Source organism: Coffea arabica, chromosome 6c, assembly GCF_036785885.1.
Source record: "Coffea arabica cultivar ET-39 chromosome 6c, Coffea Arabica ET-39 HiFi, whole genome shotgun sequence".
NCBI lineage: Eukaryota > Viridiplantae > Streptophyta > Magnoliopsida > Gentianales > Rubiaceae > Coffea > Coffea arabica.
The window spans coordinates 59017471-59040537 of NC_092320.1; the positions used below are offsets into that span (position 1 = coordinate 59017471).

The 23067-nt window shown below is 34.8% G+C and overlaps 1 protein-coding gene across 6 annotated transcripts; it reads right to left on the minus strand.

Annotated features, from left to right (window-relative positions):
• Positions 1-5: 5 nt before the first annotated feature.
• LOC113692632 (protein NUCLEOLAR FACTOR 1) lies at positions 6-23007 on the minus strand. Of its 6 annotated transcripts, none has more exons than XM_027211092.2 (26): positions 22777-23007; positions 21692-21789; positions 21518-21625; positions 21275-21434; positions 19561-19634; positions 18216-18393; positions 17286-17430; positions 15951-16074; positions 14101-14198; positions 13805-13930; positions 12693-12773; positions 11674-11855; positions 10113-10185; positions 8037-8096; positions 7793-7831; positions 7424-7512; positions 6876-6940; positions 5963-6009; positions 4836-4895; positions 4449-4520; positions 2671-2700; positions 2481-2575; positions 2211-2316; positions 1332-1394; positions 1175-1246; positions 6-470 (listed from the first exon to the last, which is right to left on the minus strand). In XM_027211092.2, the coding sequence occupies exons 2-26, from the start codon at positions 21720-21722 to the stop codon at positions 396-398; spliced, it is 2253 nt and encodes a 750-aa protein (XP_027066893.2). In that variant the 5' UTR covers positions 21723-21789; positions 22777-23007; the 3' UTR covers positions 6-395. The 6 variants fall into 6 exon arrangements, 4 of the variants coding, with proteins under 4 accessions (XP_027066893.2, XP_071910056.1, XP_071910057.1 ...); XM_072053955.1 differs by having other exon boundaries at positions 22752-23007; XM_072053956.1 differs by having other exon boundaries at positions 22890-22955.
• Positions 23008-23067: the final 60 nt, after the last annotated feature.

Below are 23067 nucleotides of genomic sequence, written 5' to 3' on the forward strand. Positions count from 1 at the left end.
GGATGTACGCAACCACCTAACTTTCATTAGAGCTGTAAGTTCCAGAGAGAAAGGAAATGAAATGGTATCAGAGCGGTACATTTCAAAGGTCAGTCATGGTCAATAGCTAATTCTGACAAAAGAAAAAGAAAAGAAACAAAGAACAATCAGATCAGGGATGGATGTTCTCAGATCAAGAGCTACAGATGTTATTATTTCGTACAAGAATTCTCCCAGAACTAGTTTGATGCTATTTGAGACATTGCGTAGCTGCAGAACAAAGCAGAAAACTGTCCTGTAACAGATTGGAGGAGTTGTTCTATGACAGATCATCCATCTGTGATTCCCCAGGGGCGTGATATTTGGTAACATAGAGCAGTTGTTTTCCCAATTTCTGGAGGGCAGCTAAAGAATTTCTAACAGAATACAAAAACACCCTTCTCTGATGTAATCATTCTTTTTGCAGATGCAGAACCAACAATTCTTTCAAGCTGAAACCATAAAAAAAAGTACGCATCACAAGAACTTTAAAAGAAAGTAAAATTCATGTGACACAAGGACAAAGGTAATTTGAGAGAGAACAAAAAAAAAGAGGCATATACAGGCTTATAATCTTTGAGTATTACAACCAAGGCAACGAGTAAGAGAAAAGGGAAGGAAGAGCTGGCAGTATCATCTATATGACCACTAAATTAACATATTTGTAATCCCATCCATTGTCCTATGCCTTCAATTCCCACAAATATCTAACAATTTCAAAAATCGAAGGATCCTTGAAATTAACTGCTATAAATACTGAGTAGCAAATATACTTTCCAAACGGAACAATCTCAAGATTCTTAAGCAACATAAAAGCCAAGGAGCTAGAATGTTCGATTACAACCTCAATGCAGTGTAAGCCATTCTTAGGGGAGAGTCATGTCAATTCAAGATTAAGAAAGCAAATTACCTTCATTGGAATTAGAAACTTTCAAGAAATTCAAGGAGAAAGTTTCCTAGACGATGGTACTTGCCTTAGTGACAGAAGGTAAGTTCAATCTCTATGAATTTTGTCTATTCTAAAGAAACCTATCAGAGAGAATAAGAATAGAAAATTTCCAAGGGACACTTTCATTTCATTGCATGCTCGAAAAGATCATCCTTCAAAAAGCATGCAACCCACAGGTTTCAATCTAAATTAAAGAGCAGATCTTACCCGAAACTGATCAAAACGAGAAAATAGCACAGTACAAGACATGTTTTGAGATCCTTCGAGCATATTTACAATCTGAAATACACGACAATGGTACTTAAATAAAAATTCCTCAATAGACAGGAGCAAAGGAAACATATGCTTACAGAATAAATTGTACCTCAGGGTAAAATTCTTTCCTCTCCGGAAGAGAATAAATGATCAATTTCTGAATAGCACGGATCTATACACAAGAAACTTAGGATCAAAATAATGTCATATGTTCAATCTGAAAGCTTGTTAAAAGTATTAGGAAAACAATGAACTCCTAACCTCTGAGGTCAACTCTCATGGTACAACATTTCAATCTAGAAAACTTAGAGACAGACACACTGTTTGTATGGCTATGAACAGTGAGAAAGCCTTGAACTCATATAGGACAAATATTACGAGAATGACTTCTAAAATAAGATTAAACTTCACTAATCTACTCGTATCTTGATTTCCCTTCTTTAATTTTGAAACATGAAAGTTAGATTTTTGGATATACATGTAATTTGCCTCAAATATGAAAGTATCAAGAGGATGAAATGCATAGGAGAGATGCTGTTATTAGCAGTATTATGCATCATTGCAATTATAGACAAATAGGCCAGAAGATTCTCATCAATTATATTAATTCAGGTCCAGTTTTTGATATCTCATACTTGAGAAACATCAATACAGCCAAGCCTTGTAATCCTAAAGCACTTGCTTCTTATTTAAGTAAATGTTTTAGCCATATGTAATTTTAAGAATTCAACTAGAAGATAACGTCATTTTAAAGTTCTGCGAAACAAAGTCAAAACACTGTACCAGAAATAACATTGATCACCAATAGACCATGGTTTCTCCCTTTTCTTCATCAGTTTTGTTGTCAAAGACAATCATGCAGCAGCATAAATGATCTAATATCTATTTTCTCAACTAGTTTTACGGCCCACCAATCTTAATTGACTTAAGAGTACAATAAAGATGGCAGTAGGAAAAACCAGAAAGAACACAAAAAAAAACTAAGAACCTTGTATCTGTGGTAGAAGTGAGCTCTCTCAGTGTATAGCATGATTTTCCGCTGTCCTTGGAAGAACCAAATTCGTGCACGAGATATATCACTTTGTTTGGTGTACCTAAATAGGACAAAGAAATTGCTATCAAACATGGAGATAGTCAACCTTTTGCATCAAACTCAAATATTGTGCTGAAGAAAATGTGAATGAAACCAGCACAATCTAAAAGCCTAAAAAATAAAAAACAAAAAAATAAAATAAAGAAAAAGGTGATTGCTCCTTACTCTCCAAGAAGGCAGAACGATGCTTCTTGAGATTTCAAAAAATTTCGGAGTCGAACAAACTCGAAATAAGAACTAATAAATAGCATAATTCCACCCTGGATAAACGGAAAGGTTCATAAATGTTCAATATGAATCTTAAGACCAGATGTTCTCAGAAAATTATCAACCAATTCAAACAAGAAATCAATACCTGGATAGAGTCTTTTATTTTGGGAAACACCTGCAATGAGAATAAGTTGCATCTGGATAAACTTAGCATAAGAGAATAATGCTTCCCGAGAAAAAGACTAACCATGAGAGTTATGATTAACTTAACCATGCAAAAAGATCCACTCAATTAGGTCTCAAGTAGAATTATATACCATAAACTGAATTCATAATTTATAACTCCAATTTACAAGGAGCAGAGATCATTTCAATGCAGTTAGCAAAGGTAGTAAACAGTAAGAATGCAAAATGAAGCAGATGAAGATGGTGATGCATCCAAAAGAAGCTTCAGAATTGCTTCAATCACAGGCAAATGACACAAATGTAATTGATATTGTACTTCAATTCCCTAAATCTAGTCTAGAAATTCAGTCCTTAATGATGTTAGTCCCATAGTCCTCCTCTGTTTTCAAAACTCCAGAAAAGCCTAATAACGTCTTTTAAATGTTATTTCAGATTGGCAATTAGTGTTTACCATCTCTGGAACCATGAAAGTTTCAAAATACCATTCTCAATGATCTTTCTATGCCTTTCCTTCCAGTAGTCTCTTTTTTTTTATACCTTTCAAACTCTTGTATGCAATTTCCTGGTGTCTATTCTGATTTCAATTTCATCACCTACAAGCTCAAGTGATTATCATGTTCACAATTGAAACAGAAGTCAATATGATATGTTCAGACTTAGATCTGCCTGTTTAAGCAGGAAAGACAACATATGGACTTCGAAGAGCGAGTGCACAACTGTGATCGCATCAGATAATTCATCTTTTCTCTCAACTATTTAGTCACTTCGAGAATGCAAACTGTCTCTGGTACAACGCTGACTGAAGCTTAGACACTGTTGAGTTCAACACTATATGTGAAATATTGGAAACCAAGTTGTCTAAGATGATAGATGTCAAGTCCTGTATATTTTTACATGCACCCAATTTATGAAACCTGACTTTCTTTTCCCTTTTCTTTTGGATAGAATTCCACAATCTAAGGGTACTTTAAATAGCTCATTATGAAATGCAGTTGGTTTTCAGGTTTATTTCAACTAGGGAAAGCACATGCATTGCATACATTTTCTGATAATAGACAAAGACCATTCATTTCACCATTTATAGAAGTTCAGCAGAAAAGTGAGGAAGCTCATTGAGGACATACTCCCTGGACATAAAAAATTTCTTGCATCCATGACAAAATGTTGTCTAATTCAGATTAAATACATTCTTACAGAGGGCCTGGTAATGCTTTCTTACTGATCTCATCTCTTTTTGGGCCAACACGTCTCCTTTCCTATGTTGCATGCATAGTTGCCATAGTGAAAACACCTTCATCTGAGTTCTAACCCTGCATTTGGGAAAAGACCTATAATCCCTCTTGCTCCAATTTTCTTAATCTAACCCAGAAAGGGAAGTTCAACTTCCCTACCCTCTGCAATATAATCATGCACTTGGATTTTTTCTCTTTTTTGGTCAATGTGCTGTAAGTGTGAATATGTGACATTGCATCTTGGTGAAATTCTAATCAATTTCTTGATCATGTATATTTCACAAAGGATAAACTAGAAACATAGATATAAAAATGCACTGTGCTGAAACTTTAATGCTGGCCACTGACCCAACTCTATCAAAGCAAACGAGTCACCAATGTGAATGATTATCTGTAATATCTAAAAATAAACTATATAGGTCCAAATGGAAATAATATGCTGCAGAAACTTTGTTGTCAATATATATTGCACCATCTAAAGTGACAATCCAGCTATCAGACAAACCTTCTTACAAAAATACTGGAAACGAGCATCATCAACATATGCAATCGAGTCTGCATCAAACCGCTCGTATATCTGTCATGTTCAAATAAGGGACAAAACAAACAAGAAGACAAGATGAAGGTTCTTCTACGAGTTGATTGATATACAAGAAATATTAGGTGGTAATCCAAAATAAAAGTTTAACAGCAATCTTGCTGAGCTTTAGAAAAAAAAAGGAAATCTTAAACATCTAAATTTTGCTTAAATACACATTAATACTACAACCCCCAAGGATATATGGAAAATTAGCAGTTGCAGTCATTAGCAAAGATTTCTTTTCAACAATATTATCATTTAATAATTGGTCTACCATACAAGCATAAGCCTATCCCCTGAAGACTAACTGACCTGCCGTACAGGGATCAATACTTTTGGAAGAACACCTTTATAGAGGCACACCAACTTGACCTGCACAAAGACCTCAATCACTACTGTAACTTGCTACAAGGACATAGACTATGAGCCTGTTTTTATGTCAAGCGAGAAGATCATACACATTATTTACCATCAAGTCATGTTCAATCACATTTCCTTTTAAAGAGAAAACACGAAACAGTTATGCAATGTTTTCCCCCTAATATGTTGGATGATGGGGGTGGAAGCATATTAGAGATTCCTTTGCAGTTGAGGGAAATTCATAAGCATCCATACTTCAGACCTCTTGCAATTAGTCACGGAAAGTTAATATAGGAGGATGAGGTTATTATTGAAGTTTAATGAAGAAAATTGGCCACTTTGCCTCACACTTCCCAATCTAAAATCTTCTTGTAAGACGCATTGCATGAAAAAAATGAAACAAAGTAAATCAGACTCATATTAGGCTCGTGTTAGCACATCAGTCCAATCTAGCGAGTAAATTTCAAGCAGAGGAATTTCATCAAACTTTCCTCATTCCTCCCCAAAATTTGGTGATACTTCATTTTGGAGCTAAGGGGAAAAAAATTTGGTGATACTTCTGGAGTAGGCAACCAGCATTGGCAAGAGCCCCAAAATTTAACCTACGTATCTTCACCAACAAGATCATAAGCATTCCACCAATAGCATCAGCAGCTATGATACTGCCAAATTAGTAATCTTCAACTACTGGAAATGAGATTTAGAGTGGGCAATTTGAACAAATCAAAACTCTCAGGCTTAACTGTACGAAAAGAAAGAAAATAAGATTTATAAGAGGAAAGAATGAAAGACTGCAGAAGTGATAAGAAAAAGTTTCAGTTACAACTATACTGAACTATATTCATTTACTTCTCCCTTCACAAGGTTGGTGTAAACAAATATAAGGCAAAGGCTCACACTTGGGTAGACTCCATCTTCAAAGACCCAATGGCCCAAATTGTGCCACACCATTGGGTCCTTGAAGACTGGGTCTACCCAAGGTTTGGCCTTTTGATATTCATGGATAGTTAAAATCAAAATGGTCAACTAAACATGCCAATAATGTCTACATGCACTTAAAGTTACGAATTTAGGCAAACCTTTCCCTCGTAGTTAAGGCAGTGCCGATTGAACAGTGAATTGATGTCTGAAAAAGAGAATGGCAGAGTGAAGCGTCAAAAGAATTATTAGCTCCAACTGTTGTTCTAAGTATCTTATGAGGAATTTTAGGGTTCAAATGCATTGGTTTGCATGAACAGTCTCAATTCCATACATCCAAAGAAACAGTTCATCTTGTATGACACATAAAACAAACAAAGCACAAAATAGTCTTTAGAATCCACATTTTATGTGTAAAAGTAGCATGCGTAATATATAAAGATGAGGATCAGAAAAAGGATTCCTGTGGAGCATTATAGGATCTTTTTGTTTTCTTTTTATTTTTTATCTGCAAAGTGTGTGTGCACGCACTTCTTATCTTCTCTTTTTGTTATGGGCATTGGGTAGTGGGGGGGTTCATATCCTATTCTATTTGGACGAAAGGCCTAAATGCATCAGGTGGTACTAGTTTACTTTCAGCCCCACCCACGTACCAACATTAAGCATGATAAGAAGAGAAAAATTTATAAAAAGCGCAAAATAAATAAAAAGAAGAAAAGAAAACAGAAAATCCTATATACTTGGTGCAACATATATCTTCAGAGGTTAAATTGGTGTCAAAAAGCATTTAGCTAAAAAGTCCACATTGCTGTTTAGGGGAACTAGTTAACAGCTGAGGCTATTGTTTAGATGTTGGATTTAGGTTTCCAGTTCCAAAATAACATTCTTCAAAATCCAGAAGTGATGGAATTATTTCCTTTGTGTTTGGCCTTACGATCCACTCTTAGAGAGGTCAAATCAAACATCTCATAAACTGCATTTGGCAGCTCAAAACATAAAATGTTATATACATGCAACAACTATTCTTAAAGCAACATTTACACATAATGAAATTAGCAATGTGCAAGTAATTACCTGGGTTTAAGTGAGAACCTAGAATTATTGTTTGTCGATAGAATTGCGCTTGTCCATCTAGGTACCTAGAAGCAAGAAAGCAAAAGTTTACGTGGTGTCACACAAATTTAAGAGATCAGATGTTATGAAGGATGATCATTTTTATTGCAAAACAGAGTTATTCGTGCTTGCCTTACCTTTTCAAAAGCTGCTTAAGAAAAAGTTAATCCTACAAATGTTGTGTGAAAATAAAAGATATATTTGTCTTATAAGTTTTGAAAAGGAAAAGGACATTTACAAATCAGCCTTTTGGGCTCAACATAAAAAGGCAGGAGTCAAAGGCAAATGAGAACACCTGAAAACTACTTAAAACCTAAAAACAGCTAGAATCAACTAATATTAAAGTAACAAGAATACACAATCCTTGACTCAGATATTTAAAAATAAATTATTAATATTCCAGAAGCTAGGAAATGTAGCAGAAAGAAGACTGGGTATGATAGGAAATACATAGGGCTCATCGAAAGGTGGATGTTTGCCCATAGAGAAAGGTAGGAATAAAAATATACCATGGTCGTATGCGCATTATATCAGTTCCATGCTGCTTCACCGGTAACCGGTTTAATTGTTCAACTACTGTGTTCACATGAGACCAATTCTGCAGATCACATGAGGACAACAAAAAAGTAAACAAAAAGTTATTAGGAAATGTGCACTTTGCATCAGTTTCAAGCTGCTTGGCACCACATTTATCGTTTCAACAACTGTATATAGCTGGGACTCATTCTTCACGCCTAAAACAAGGAAGGGAAGTAGTATCCATTCTCCTCCTTTTATACGAGCCCGGTTGGAGGGGAAGTGTGGGAGAAGGGAGAAATGACTACTTAACTTGAATAGAGGAACCAACAAAACAAAACTCTACCAGAAAATAAAGTCACCTGCATTAGTATGACATCTGCGTGGTCAATAATCAAAACCTGGAAGATGCAAAAGCCCTCAATTAATTGAAGCGAAACAATTAAAGAATTTATTAAGATAAATATTGAATCATCATGGTAGTGATTAAGTTTAACCAATAAAACGTTCTTTTCAGCCCAAATGCACACAAACCCAAACACACACACACACTTATATACGTAAATATTATATGGAAATTACATGGCTTAGAACTAAATAGTTTACCTCTATGGAGGAAAGATAATCAATATCCTTTTCTTTCTCTACTTCTGCCGCACCAATTTTCTGTAAATTGCCAAATAGAACAAATCATTATGCATATCACACTTTAAGAGAGAAAGGAGGTGATTAAAAAGTCCTCTGTTCTCGGCAAACCACCCCAAAATTAGAGATTGAAAACCAAAAAAAAAATATATTCTCTCTAGTCATAATGACATGTTTGAGCCATAGAAAACAAAATGACCATCTCTATTGAATCATAATTTGGAAAAAATACAAACCTTTTAGTGATTATGGTTTTTCAAAGCTCAATCAGTAAACTAAAGTAGAGGTCTAATCTCATCAGTAAAATCAAGGTCACCTTATGCTTTAAAAAAGAATACTACACTACTGAATCCTGACAGGGCTAAGAATTGATGTCCACTCTTGGAGTCTAGCCAAACTTTTAATTTATTGAAAACAACAATTTTTGGGTTTTAATCAAATCTGTTAAATCTCACCTTGTTGCATTATTCTAAAATATACTGATCTGCATTCTTTTTTCTTTAACAGCATATCAAGAACTACTTCAACTTATATTAGATTTAAAATTCCCAGATGATAGAACATGTTACAAAGCCATATTGGTTAGCTATTATGAAAGAATATATTCCACAAAATTTGGGCTTCATTGTGTTCTACAAAACTAGGGTTTCACTTGAACACAGCCTGTTCCCGGCTGTGCGCTTTACTCCATGTGCTTATTTTTGTGATGATCTTTTAAGAGAACCCTTCGATTATTTTAACCAAATTTACAGGCAAGTTAATCATCCCCACTTCCTTTATTGCAGGAAAAAAGAAAAGGCAGTTGAGTTTTGATGGTCATAGAAATGGAGCACATTTTAAAATCCAAAAGGCCCCAACTCTGACCCACATGATAACAATCTTAAAAGGCATACTGCTCCACATTATTATGATCTATACTTGAAACCCCGTTACAAGCCTCAATGTCCTGATATGATTTTTTAGAGCAAAATTGAACATTTTATTGATAAGAATTGTAAGCTTGTACACGGAATGTAGAATTTCTACTGCATCAATAGTACTCTATGCTATACAATACTAGTCATCTAAAACAAGTCAGAGGTAGTCCTGACTCTATAGCCAATTCCCAGCTTGCCTTGTTTACTGGAAATTTTCCCCAACCCACAGCTACATCTCTTACAGCAGTCAGCACTTCATGAACAATGTCCTCTTCTTTTACAGGCATGTGTTTGAATAAAGCTTGGTTTCTAGCCTTCCAGATATGGTATACCACCATAAGACATGATTTTTTAAGCTTGTTAGATGCAACAGTTTGGGTCCTAGTTTAGGTTTGGACTTGTGAGGGTTTACAAGCCTCATACCAGTTGCTAAGGCAGTGGATCCACGACTAGAGATGACACACCTAAACAACAAATAAATAAATAAATAAATGAAGGCCTAAAAATCATTTCAACACTTGAAGGTTGGTAACTGATAGAGGTGCTCTAAATATAGGTCAAACAGTTACAGAATAAAAGTACAATCTATCTATCCTTTAAATACATATTATACAGTTCCTGTTCTAAATTTACTACTGTCTAAATTTACTACTGTCATGTAAACATTTCTGTTGAATGCGACTATTAGTTTCTTGTATTACATAAAAAAAGTAGAGTAACTCAGCCAACTGGATGGTTGAATTGTACTGCTAAAATTTCTTGGTTAAAATTAAAAGTTGGACCAAAAATTGGGTTGGACTCCACCTCTTTATGATGCCCAATTGAACCACATAATTTTTTGTTAACTAGTTAACACCAAAAACCTACATAAATTTCCAAAAAATCTGAAAACTGCTCATAATCACCGCTAACACACACAGTATAGATAGCAAAAAGATAATACACAGTAAACAAGCAGCCAAGGGAGCAATCCATGATGAGGAGTTTATAGTTTACTGGGAAGATTTTCAACCTATAGCAATCCAAAACTTAAAACATGCTCGATGCTGATAAAAGAGATCGCATGACATAGCATGCATAGCATTGAGAACCAAATCACCTTGACCAGTTAAAGACTCACAGTGATTAAACCAAGAGGGGAAGCAACTATTATGTCTGAGGAATAAAAATCAGCATATAACTTGATCTTCCTCCTGCCAATAAACAATCAAATGAAGAGATATTATTAGAAGCAAAACACCAAAGCTTAATAATCAGAATAATGAAGACACCTCGGGGTGTTTCCAAATCTTCAAGAACAACACAATTAATAAGGAACCAGAGCTTGAAAAGAATATATGATTTCAAAACAGAACAAATTACTATTATGCATCAGAGAAAGAATAAAGAAGTTATTTCACAGCTAAAAACTAGTATGCATGATTTCTCAATGGACTATACAATTCTTTTGGATTCATACATATAACAATAAATCCAACTTAACCCTCAAATCGTGCCTAACCACCATTTTGTCATTATCAACAATTCCCCAACTCAATCTTATGAAGAATCTCTTTTGAAGTCTCTGTAGATTTTCTTCACTCATGAAAATGACCTTACGTCAATTGGAAGCTACCATCCAACAACTAAAACTCACTACTTGGTAAATTTTTAAAGCAATACTAATAGGCCAATCGCTCTAAGCATGCACCAAGAGCCCTTTGGTGGTTAGTGGTTACTGGTAAATTAGGTCTGACGCCTGGATGTTGAAGTATTTTAGCCTGCCAAGGGGAATTGAGGGATGGAAGTTCCTGTCCCATCAACACCTCCACAAGCAATGGTGATAGGGAAGCCTTTTCTTCAGAACCAGGAAGAAGCTTCACACCAATATGTTAAAATAAAATAAAAGGAACCATGTTATGCAATCATGTCCTGTTATATTGGACAGTAAACAAACTCACACACTTCCCACAAAACATATCATGTGATGCTTGGACTGCAGAAAGCCACCGTCAGCTCTTTCCAAAAAAGAAATCTCTTGATAAAGTTCAAAACCTCCTTTTATTTGATGCTAACCCAACCAATCATTTCAAACCATCTATTTCCTTGGTACTAAGAAACGACAAAGTCGATACTCCTAGAATGCAAGCCTTCCCAGTCAAAGGCATTTAAAGAATATAATTTCATATAACTAAGTTCTCTCACAACGCCAAGGGTCATGGAGGGAACTGTATTACAGCATGAGTAGTCAGAACTTTCAAGACTACTTATTCAACTGATTGCTATAGTTTTGGCAACTGGTCCAAATCAGTACATTATTAAATCATATACCATAAAATTTCACAATGGATAAAAAGCATGAATTACTTTGCAGCCTTTAGATGTCCTCATCAAGTTAATGAAGAGTAACAACTTAATACGAGAAAAAAGGTAAAACATATGAACACAAATGACTGTAATGTTAGACTTGGCTTAGTCACAACGGACAGCCAAAAGCCCAAATGATTTTATTTCTCCAAGAAATTGCAATCAATATTAAAAAATAGAAGCATGTGCTCCATTCATCCTTTCAGAAAACACCCAATGAATGCGTCAGAATTGACATGCAATAGAAAAAGGAGCTCCCTAAAGAAGTCTGCTCAAACAGAGTTAAATAATTAAGAATCTCTCAATAGTCAACAAGTCAAGATCAGATATTTTACCCCATATACTTAATGCCTATCATGAAATGATCATTGTTATTCCCACCAAACAATGACTGAAAGTCAGAAGGTTTAGAGGACTTCTTTCTTTTTGAGTTCTCAACATCCTCTTCATCCTCCTCACTTTCAACTCCTCCGCTCCCAAACTCCTCAGTAAAGCGATCCATGTGTTCAATATTAACCTGGGGAATAGGACAATGCAGAAAATGCAATGAAGAGACTGTTCATTTTAATGACAATCAATAATTATAGCAACAAAAGACTGATTAACCTTGCGTCCCCTTGGACATTACCACACAGATGACCTATGCAAATGCCCAAATAATGACAAGAAGCATAGATTATAAGACATCATATTTGCAGCTACCAGAGTCAATTTAGTCCCTTTAAGTTCTAAGCATCACAATTATCCAGACTCCACAAGAACTTGATTGGAGCACTTAGAATGCTCGTCTCCTTTTCTTCTCAGTCGATGTAGAATCTACTGTTTAGTTGGAAAAGTGGAGATCCATAACCAGTCTAGGAGGACCATTTGCCAGTCTCCCGCGTGTCAGCATGAACATTACACCACAAACATTCAAAAACACATTAAAATCTCCTTAATTTCTTCCCATGGAAGCAATAAGAAATATATGCCATAGTTGTTCCTACTTCTCGAGCATAGTTGAAATTTTTAGTCACAATCAGTAATTATCCTACAGAAGACTGGCTTTTCATCTTGGTCACTAGCATGTCAATGTGCATCTTGAGATGCATTGCATTCTTTTGCCCACATCAATGGAAAGTCATATCTGGGCTTAAGACCATGTATGTGCTCCAATCCATAAACATCAGGCAAGTTGTATTAAGTTCAGAAGACTGAAAAGTCATTGTCGACAATACAACAGATACATTTGAGTTTTCGATAAGAAGTTATGCAAGAATAGTGCTAAACAAGAAGATAACCAGCCTCAGTGGGCTCTTATGCACAAAAACTCGTTGACCTTTCCTACCAGTGCTCTAGTACATTGCAGCAATACCTTGTGCTTTGAAGGGGTTAATTGGATCAACCTCTTTACTACCCGAAATGCAATGCTTGCTAAAGGCAAAAGGATCAAGACCTGAAAATTAAAACAAAAACAAGGGCAAAAGCTTATCTTCTGAAAGCGTCAACATTAAAGCAATTAAGAATCTTAAGAGTGTGCCCAGGACATCAAAACTACGATGTATAAGAAAGTTGTCAGACACATAAAACAAATATGAAAGAAACTTTAAGCATCCTTCAATCCTCCCTTAATTTCAAACTTGACTCAGTTGTTTCTGCATCCTGTTAGTCTCTTTCCCAGGTGGATTTTCAGAGATGTATAGAGTGTCTACAATGTACGTATAAACTTCCAAGGTGAGAAAACTAACAGGAAAAAGTTCATTACATTAACCTAAATAAATCAGCTCCAAGTGACCAAAAAAGCAGGAGAAATCTGTACGTCTTGTGGGTTAAGATAGTAGCACATGATTGGTGAAAGATCTTGGCGATGAAACAGAGATGCCAGGTTGTCCATGCAGGCACCTCCGATCAATACCTTCTAATCTTTGGCACCATGGTTTTGGAACTCTGCTCTATGATAATCACTTAACAAAGGCGTCAAGTAGTTCGCATGAAACGAAAGGCAAACTTTCAGAATCTTTTCCCTTTTCAAATATCCATTCCCTTGGATCCGTCACTGTCTGTATCAGATATATAAGAGGGTCCGAAAACTGCAGCACTTTTGAAATTCAAGGGGAAGGTAGCACCAAAGCAAATATTGACCTATGAAGTGAAGTGAAGTTCAAATTTGCCAGGAGAAGGCACAGCTCTTTCTGACCTTAAGTCTACCTAACAATTACTAATAGATGGAAAAACTTGCGCATACATTAGGTTTACCAATTTATAGCAACTGTTCATTGAGCAAAAGATAGCCACTTTGATGAAAAATAAATTGATTACGTGACAAAGGGGGAAAAAGATCATAAGAACAACACCGGACTAGTAAGAACGGCATAGATAAACAGCCAATTAAGACAACCAGAATAAATAAACAGACGCATGGAAGAAAATTTTGTGCATAACCTTTCTTATGTGCAGAATTACACCTAGAGCAAGCACTATGAATACCTTAGGACGAGTAAACCCATGGTCCAGGAAACCATAGCCATTGAGAATGCCCCCTTTTCCTTGAGCATCAGCCACTTTTGCATCGTTTTTACTGATCAAATCCCTTGTTCTCAAAACATGATTTAACTGCATACCACTATTTTATCAGCAATTTGAAATACGCAATGTTGTTTCGCTTCTCATTACAAAATGATGCTACAACAATTAAAAATCCATATAGAGAAAATTGGAAAGGAAATCCCAATTCAAAACACAAAGGTAATGACCAAAATACAAGTATAAAACCATATACATACAGTGTGCAAAACATAAGCATCCAGGATACTCGAGTCCTCTTGACCTTTAAGATAAAAAGGCTTCTTGTTATGGTGTAATACATCCCGATAGCTGTTGCCTACAGAAATAGTGTGATTGGAAGATTATATGTACAACTTTTAACTGATGAATATAACCCCATTGAACAAGCAAGAGTTTATCATAAAGCAACAATCATCTCAATTCTCTAGAATGTGTCAAGAAGTGATTGACTATCAATTGTTAACACAAAATAAGCTCAAAGTGACAAAAAAGGGAAAAAATTATAGCAAATATAAACTGAATAATAAGGCTCAATCCCAAACTGCACTTAAATAAGGACCACTTCATGTTAAATAACTTATATTCTAGTTCCTGATCTTTGATAAGTTAAACAACTATTGCAGAAAGGGGGATCAAGCATGGAAGAAAATCGAAAATAAAGTCCAAAGGCATCTCAGAGAATCACAAGGTTTTCAGTCATTTTATATCATCTACACAGAGAAGCATATATATCTTGCTAGTGGTTGACTCTGATTCCCTAGAATAAAATAATGGACAGCTTAGACGTTAAAAGGAATCTCCTAGTTGCCCCTAAACTTTGCCTTTTAAATAGATAAATAAACATTTGGTTTGAAGAAATATACATTCTTAAAAAAAAAAAAAAGAATGCACTATGAAGACCATCTAAACATACACGGGGCATTGACACCTTTCTGCCTACCAAAGAAAAAGGGGAAAGGCAAAAGTACTCTTAATGTAAAAAATATACTCCTCTATGCTTTTAGCATTTGTTATTCCTTTCCCCCCAGATTGTCCAATGGCACAACTGCAATACATGCTCAATAACATGCCAGTTTGTCAACATTAAATCTGTTCATCAATGTTTGATGCAAAATGAACCCAACTAAAGAATCACATAATTGAACCTGAAGTAATACACGGCAAGCATCAATTAGATTGAATTTAGAAGCAATATCAATTAAACCAAACAAAGATGACCAAGAAAATTGCGTTACCACCAATTAATTTCTTATGTCTTTTGCAGAGTATTCCAGCATTGTTAAGATATGTCATCCAGGGTAATAAAAAACCTAGCCTTTTCCAATCAACTGCTTGTAAAGAACATTGCAACCCCTAGACCTAGTCTTTAAAAGTTTCTGATGCAAAGTGCAGAATGAAAGTACAACCTGACAAAGCCACATTTGTTTTTTGAGATATAAATTTGGGACTCTCAAGAAACCAAACTCAACCAGGAAGGGCAACTATAATAAATAATTATGCCAAATGCACTTCTCAAGAAAATTATACAAAAATTAAGCCAACTTAAGGAGTCAAAAAGAATTGTCTGCTCTTCAGCTATATTTATGTGGATAAATCCATATTGCCGTCGTTATTATGAAATCTGAACACAATGGTTGAAGAACTTAGGAGGAATAGAAACTAATATAGTTAAATTTTCCTTGAATGTTTCTAGAACTAAATCTCGCTTACAAGAATTTCTTCTTCGGAGTAAGTATGATTCATTATTTCACATGTATCAGACTGCTACTGGTTCATACACAATTTCTGGTGCCAAGTGATAGGGCCAAAGTAAATTCGGTAACAGCACAAAAATAAACTAACAAACAGGATAGACCTAAAGGTTTATAAGCACCTTTAAACGTGCCAGGCATGCTATAAGTTGTTCCACACAAAAGTTAACACCACAAAATTCCTGTTCCAAGTTGACAGCAAATGCTACAATTTAATTCAATGTCACATTGATGAAAACCATCACCACTATTAATCATAAGTAACATAAGAAGTTTGAGTGGCAGAAAGATGTGGCCAAGTTTGTTAGATCACTTACAGATGGAGAAAAAGAATCTCTGCTCAGATGATTGAAAATCAGTGCTGCCAGATCCTTTGTAGACATCTACCCAATGCTTATACAATCTTGGCTTGAGGTCACACGTTTCACTCATGCCAGTGTCCTGCATAAACAGTCATAATTACATGTCCTGCTACTCTTGAAACTATACTGAAGTCCTTTTAAATAGAGTCTATAAAGGAGATCAGAAGGATCTCAAAAGGCAACAACAGACAAAGTGCAGGGTGCACCAATAAAGACTCCATTAATTTCCCTTTGCTGCAACATCAACGACTTCTAACTAGCGTAACATTTTTACACAGTCCACACAGCATTAGAATGCGGAACCAAATCACAGAAAGACATAACAAAAAGGAAGAAAGAAAGTTGTAAATAGAGGAGAAAGCACTCTCCTCCAATACCAAAAAAAAGGCAGAGAAGATAGTTTAAATTTCATAAGCTACCTTAAAAAAAAATTAAACCTATCCAAGATCATCAGATGATACCAAGTGAGTGAAGTTAAATAACAGCAAAATCGTAATCTATAAACACCAAGTTGTACATCTTTATCTTTCAATGATTTGTAGAGATAAACATACTAATGCAACAAGAAATATGAATGACCTCAAAACATTCATGACTCCTAGATAAATAGCGAAATGAGCTCAGGGCTCAAGCATATTGATTGATGATCATATGGTTGTGGAAAAGATAAGGGCAAACTTGGCTTTAAAAAGTCAAGAACTATGATACATTAAAAAAAATGCTCCAAAAGAATAAAAGTAAACGACTACCTTCCCATAAAATCCTCAGCTAATGCAACATGAACACAGGCAATAAATCGTGTATTGAGCTTAGTCACGTCACCATCTAAGATCTAGATCATGAAATACAACGATAGATGATGTTCAAAGATACTCTAAATGATAAGCACTGCCATACCACACTGCAAATAGGACTTAACCTCCAAAATTCTCTCCCAATACTAACAAACAAAGAGTATTTGGCGCTAAAAGACCAAATAGTAGGATGTTACCCTAAAATCTTCCTTATCCACCCACAAAAAACAGGTCATGAATTTTAAAAGAGTTGTTTTGCTTCAGGAGAAACTGATTTTTTGTATGCTTCTGGGAGGGAGGGTCCAACTGCAGCATCGTATGCCCAAGACTTGAAGTAAATAAACACAATGGGCTATTAGATCCACACAAATCCGCATCAATCAACCACTAGGCTAAAGGAACCAGAATTACAAGACGATAACTATTACAACAATCAGAGCTCTTTGCATGCAGAAACTCACCATATCAACCAACAGTTATAATTAAAGAGATCTACCTTCAAAAAACAGTCTCCAGTTCCTCTCCACTTGCAATTGGGTGCACGAAGAGCAGGAACTTCCCATTTGTAATTCCATTTCCTCCTGAATAAGTTGTCAACCTCTCCTTGAGATAATTTATATTCCAAGTGACTGCTGAATGTACTACAAGTTCAGAAACCTCAAGTTAGGTATATAGACAGTTATTGTGTCCCATATATTTTCGGTAGGGGTAGAACATTGTATTAGAATGCAGAACAGTTGTTGCACTGGTTCCAAAAGGAATAGGAAAACATGTTAAAAATGTTAAAGACCATCTACATTGAAAAACATGTAAAAGATCACCCATGAAATTCTATACTTGTGTTCAATTAATTTCTTAAACAGGTATAAATTCCTTGCAATCTTTCAAACTAGGAAATTACAAGGTTTCTCGTCGTAGAAACGTGAATAGGAAAAGCACAACTTCAAAACAAATTTATCACTTTCCTTGGAGATTTAAATTTCTAAAACAAAACTGGCATAATGCACAGTAAAGAAGCACCTACATATCATACCCTCTATCTTTTGCAGTAACTAGTCAAACTAGGTACATGATCATTAAATGAATACGCCATCACAAATTCCATTAAGAAGGGCAACAAAATAAAGATCAATGATCCAAAGGAAGAATAAAAAGAAGTCAATGAGCAAATTTGATAATGACAACAAAAAGACTCCAAAATGCTCGCATTTCAGTGCCATAATGCATCTATCATTTCCTTGGTGGATAAAAATTAGATTATAAACAACCAAATTTTGTCCTTGCTTTTTTAAAAACATAAGTTGATTTCCTTTTCGCTTTCCACCTTTGTCCTTTGAAAATGGATGTTTATTTGTTTTATAAGAAAAAATGGAATCCCAAAAGCGATAATAGAAAAACCAATGCAATTTATGTCATGTAAGAATACCTTCTGCTGGTAATGGATTCAACATTTGTTCTCGAATCATGTTCTTCGTCTGACTCAGAGGCACCAATCTCTCCATCATCTGATCCAGATTCTTCACTCTTTTCTGTAGAACCCGGCACACCACTTTCTTCGGCACCATTTATCATTTCACTTCTTCTAGGAGACTCATCAATACTCCCTAATTCAAAAAAAATAAATAAATCAATCAATATTCAACAGTCAACTACCCAAGCAGCTCACATTACAAAATGACATAACGAGTTGATTGCATCACTACTCTTACCACACCATAAATTATCAACATATCAGTTTTAGGCAAGATTACTAATTTTTTTAGTTGGAAAAATATAAAAGCAACGCCGATAGGGTTGTAGTAATTAATTGAGCAATTAAAGATCATGCCTTCCATAGTTTTTCTTATTGTTTGTATTGTTATGGTTGCTTATTTGAAAAGTTGTGCTTCTGAGGTGATTTCAGACTATAAGCAATTGCTTATAACTTGAAAATTTATCTAATTTTTCAACTGAATATTTTGGTGATAAAAGATATGCCTAAGTAGTCAATGATATCTAACCATTCACTTTAACTTGATAACTTCCGATATATGAACAGACTTAGACATGTTGCACAGGAAAAAAGAACAAAAATCCATTTTAACCCATGTGCACCAATAAATAAAAAATACTAATTCCAAGACACAAAAAGTGTTCTATCCCTCCGATGATGCAAAGATGTTTAAATTTTATATCAAGGAAAGATTATTAACTTTTATTTTCCATCTCATCTATGCACCCAAGGCAATAGGATTAAAGAATACTAGTTGAACTTTTCTCCAAATTTATTATTATGCCAAGTTTTAAATATAACAAGTTTAACACTTTAGCCCCCACAAAATCTGAAACATGACATAATTCCAATTCTTCACATAAGTAAGCTAATGTGAGCATTAATGATTAAAACTTGTGCTCTAAAAATTTTTCAAGCTACAGTAACTAGAGTGCAAGCTCATCACCACATGTTTTCACCTAAATAACATAATGGACTATGTACTCAATACATTCCATCCAAATTATCATAGTGCTTGAAACTAATAAACAAGCCTATTAACTGAAAACATGGAACCAAGAAACCCAGTACAATCTATGATGGAGATAATAATCAACATGTACAGGTCAACTAGGCAAAGGCTCAGCAAAAGCATTAAAGGATATAACAATATTAATGTGATGCATTGAAGTTTACATTTAATGAGAAAAGAGAATGAAAGGCATTATACTTCCTTGTAACCAAATGAAGCAACAAAATACAAATTCTACAACTGATTCATAAAGAGCATATTATCTACCTTCATTGTCATCTTCAACCTCACTTTCTGATTCATCATCTTCTGTATCACTTTTCCCTTCTTCTTCTCTTTTTCTATTCACAGGAGAAACACTTTTCTTATGTAAGTTTTCACAGACTAAATAAATCAACATCATGAATTGTGAGTTTCTTCTTCTCTTTTTCTATTCACAGGAGGGACACTTTTCTTATGTAAGTTTTCACAGGACTAAATAAATCAACATCATGAATTCATTCAATGCAACTAGAATAGTAAAAAAATCAGCCAAGTGTCTACAGCAACATGGAGAATTACTTTTGAGAATAACAATGATTGATTTGACTGACCTCCTAACCATGAAAAAAGTTATGCATGAGAAAACTAACAATTCTTATGCAGTGAAACACATCAGTTACACTATCACGGTGACAAAACTTATTCCAAGAACCATCTGCATGCCTCATCATAACAAGAACAGCTTTCAAGGACTTGTATTTTTTAACTTTCATTCCTCATAATCAACATTAAACAGTTCACCCTACACTAATCACCAGTTTGACTAGATACTTGAAATCAACCTTACTGAAATAATTTCCATCCTCTGTAACTCATTTATGCTTTCCATAATTTTTTTTCATCTTTGTTAAAGCACAGGCTCTGATTACTAGGAAAACAAAACCATATATCTTCCATAAGCAAAGAAAAATGTTCATATACCTTTTACAAACAAAATAAATTAAGGATTAACACCTATTGTTTCAGGGAAAGAGATTAAAGGCATCACTACATCTGTTTCTCCACCTCTTTCATCACAATTTTTTGCCATTACCAATGATCATCAAACAATGTAAAATACTGATTAATAGAGAAGCAACTGATGCTTTTAACATTAGCAAAATCCCAAAAAATGTCATTTGACACTTCAATTCCACAATAACAAAGCAATTATGATTATCTTACAAAAGAAAACTTAACAAACCCCAAAAACACCAGGAGAATATACTACAGAGCACCTCAATGCCCTAGTTCTGGGGAACCCACCAACCTCCACTCATAGCATTATTTCAAACATGCTCTTATAACATGTATTCCTTTTATCCATAGAGCAAATCAAATTTACTTCCAGAATGACAATTAGCAACCTCACGCAATGCATTATATACCAAAACAGCACTTTCTACATTAAATTGCCAATCATCCAAGTCACAGCTTCCAAATGATAGACTTTCAAAACCAACGAAAGTCCCACAGGTTCAATCAGCAAATTTTAAATGCATGAAACCATCAATATGTAATAATTAACCAGCAAAATCAAAAGGGGGTATACTACGCAGATAAAAATAAAAACATGTAATACATATAACAAACTCTTATAACATGTATTCCTTTATTCGCAGAGGACACTGAATTTATTTCCAAATAAAAACATGTAATACATATAACAAACTCTTATAACATGTATTCCTTTATTCGCAGAGGACACTGAATTTATTTCCAGACTGGCCATTATAAAACTCAAGCAAACATTCAATGCAATGAAAACAGCACTTTCTACATTGAAAATTCCAATATCATCATCAAGACATTATCCAAATGATCGACTATGGTCAATCAGCAAATTTTAAACACATAAAACCATCAAGAAGTAAATAATTCACCATCACAATCAAAAGGGGGTATATTTCACAGATTTAAGAAAAAGGGGGACACAGATTTTGTAGCACCAGAGCACTACCTTTGCTTAAGAGCATTTGCAATTAATTGACTACTTGATCCCAACCTCTTCAATAAATTGTCATACATTGTTGGCTCTCTGTTAAAAACAATTTCCTCTTCTACTTCTTCTTCTTCTTTGGTTTCTAATTCAGCCTCAGAATTTTCATCAGACCAATCCTCTAGAACATTTAAAAAAGACAAAAAAATCACTAATAACAAAAAAAAATCCTTAAAAGAAATCTAAAATGTAATACTGGCTCACCTGAGTCATTTTCTAGAGGTTGCTTAGGTACAAGTTTTTCAGCTCCAGGATTTAGCTTCAGATTTTTGAACTTCTTAAATGGCTTTGAACTGTTCACTCTCTTCAATCCTATATAAGATGTACCTATTAATAAGTATAAACGAACATTACCAAGCAAACTAAAGGAAATTTTACCTCTTTTTCTTGCAAATCCTGGTTTTCCCATTGAAACTTGATTCTTCAAGCTTTGCTGGAGCTCTGGGACGTTAATAAGTTAAAGAAGGAGAGAAACCCTAAACAAAATCAAAACCACAAATTAAAAAAAGGGTGTTATACAGAAGATAGAAAAACAGTAGCTGGGGGAGAAACAAGTGTGCTACTTCAGGAAACTTCAAAAGGATCCATTAGTTGGTCATTGCTCCATAAAAAATTTTATTACAGGTTCTTCTTCAATGACCTTATATTTATACAACCACATGTGTCAAAAACAAAAATATTGCAGGAATATTGGTTATTTCACAGGATATAGGCATTTTTATCAAAAATTAATCAATTTGTGATGGTTCAGTGGAGCTCCAAAAATGGGAAAATCAATTTCGAAGTCAACTTTGACAAAATTGATTTCAGTGAGGGCAAAAAGAGGACCAATAGAACGTGGCTCCAGTTACAACTAAAGTCAGAAAAATCTTTCCTCTTGCTATCAAGCTTTGTGATTTCCAGCATCTGGTAATGCAAGTCAAATTTGTTTCAACAATCCTAGAAGTTATAGAATCTAATCAAAGAGCAGAACAATTGACCTTCACAAACATAAAGTCAGCAACATATCTATCACCATAACTTAATAGGAATACTTGAAGTGTGAACCATACACACTCATCATCAACTCATTTAATTCAACCAATTAAACCTATTATTTATACCATTTTACAACAATAACTACAAACTCTATACGGGTTCACAAATATGAGACCATATAAGCAATTTTGAAAATCATCCAAACTCAAACCAAAAACATCATTCAAGCATTGTTAAAAGAGCATGGTTGACAGAAAGAGCAAGCTTTTGCTATTGCACAACAAGAATTTTGGTTTGGGAATTTCATCAAACAGGGTAGGCACAAAAAGGCCTTAAACCATTTTGCACAAATCCGTTCCGAACATTTTCGACCAACATTCACCCGCGTATATCAAATTTAATCGACAAAATCATTGAAGCATAATTTTCAGAAATTTTCAGAAAAAACAAAAGAAAGTACAGAGGGAGAGAAAGTTGTTAGGTACCGTCACTTGACAGCAAGTTTTGGCGGGTACCAAGCTTTTTGTGGGTTTCTTTTTCTTTCTTTAGGTAATACTGCTTAGGTGAGAGAGAGGCAGACGTGTTTAATGGCAACTACCTTATGGTCCAGAGTTTTCCACCACTTGGAGGAGAAGACGATAGGTTGACGAAGGCAGGATTTACGAGAGGAAATAAAAGCGTGAAACTCTTTTGAAGAGGCGGAGGTTGAAGGAAAATAGGTGGGAGGGATTTTTTGAAATATTTTGACACAAACATTTTTACTCCTTGTTCTTTAG

Bases quoted from the DNA above. Each gene is read 5' to 3' on its own strand.
- LOC113692632 (XM_027211092.2), bottom strand. From the start codon at position 21,722: ATGGGAAAACCAGGATTTGCAAGAAAAAGAG. The intron at 12,774-13,804 runs GTATTCATAGTG...TTTAATTTTCAG, and splicing joins ATGGGTTTACTCGTCCTAAG to GTCTTGATCCTTTTGCCTTT. The intron at 1,247-1,331 runs GTACAATTTATT...CGTGTATTTCAG, and splicing joins GGAAAGAATTTTACCCTGAG to ATTGTAAATATGCTCGAAGG.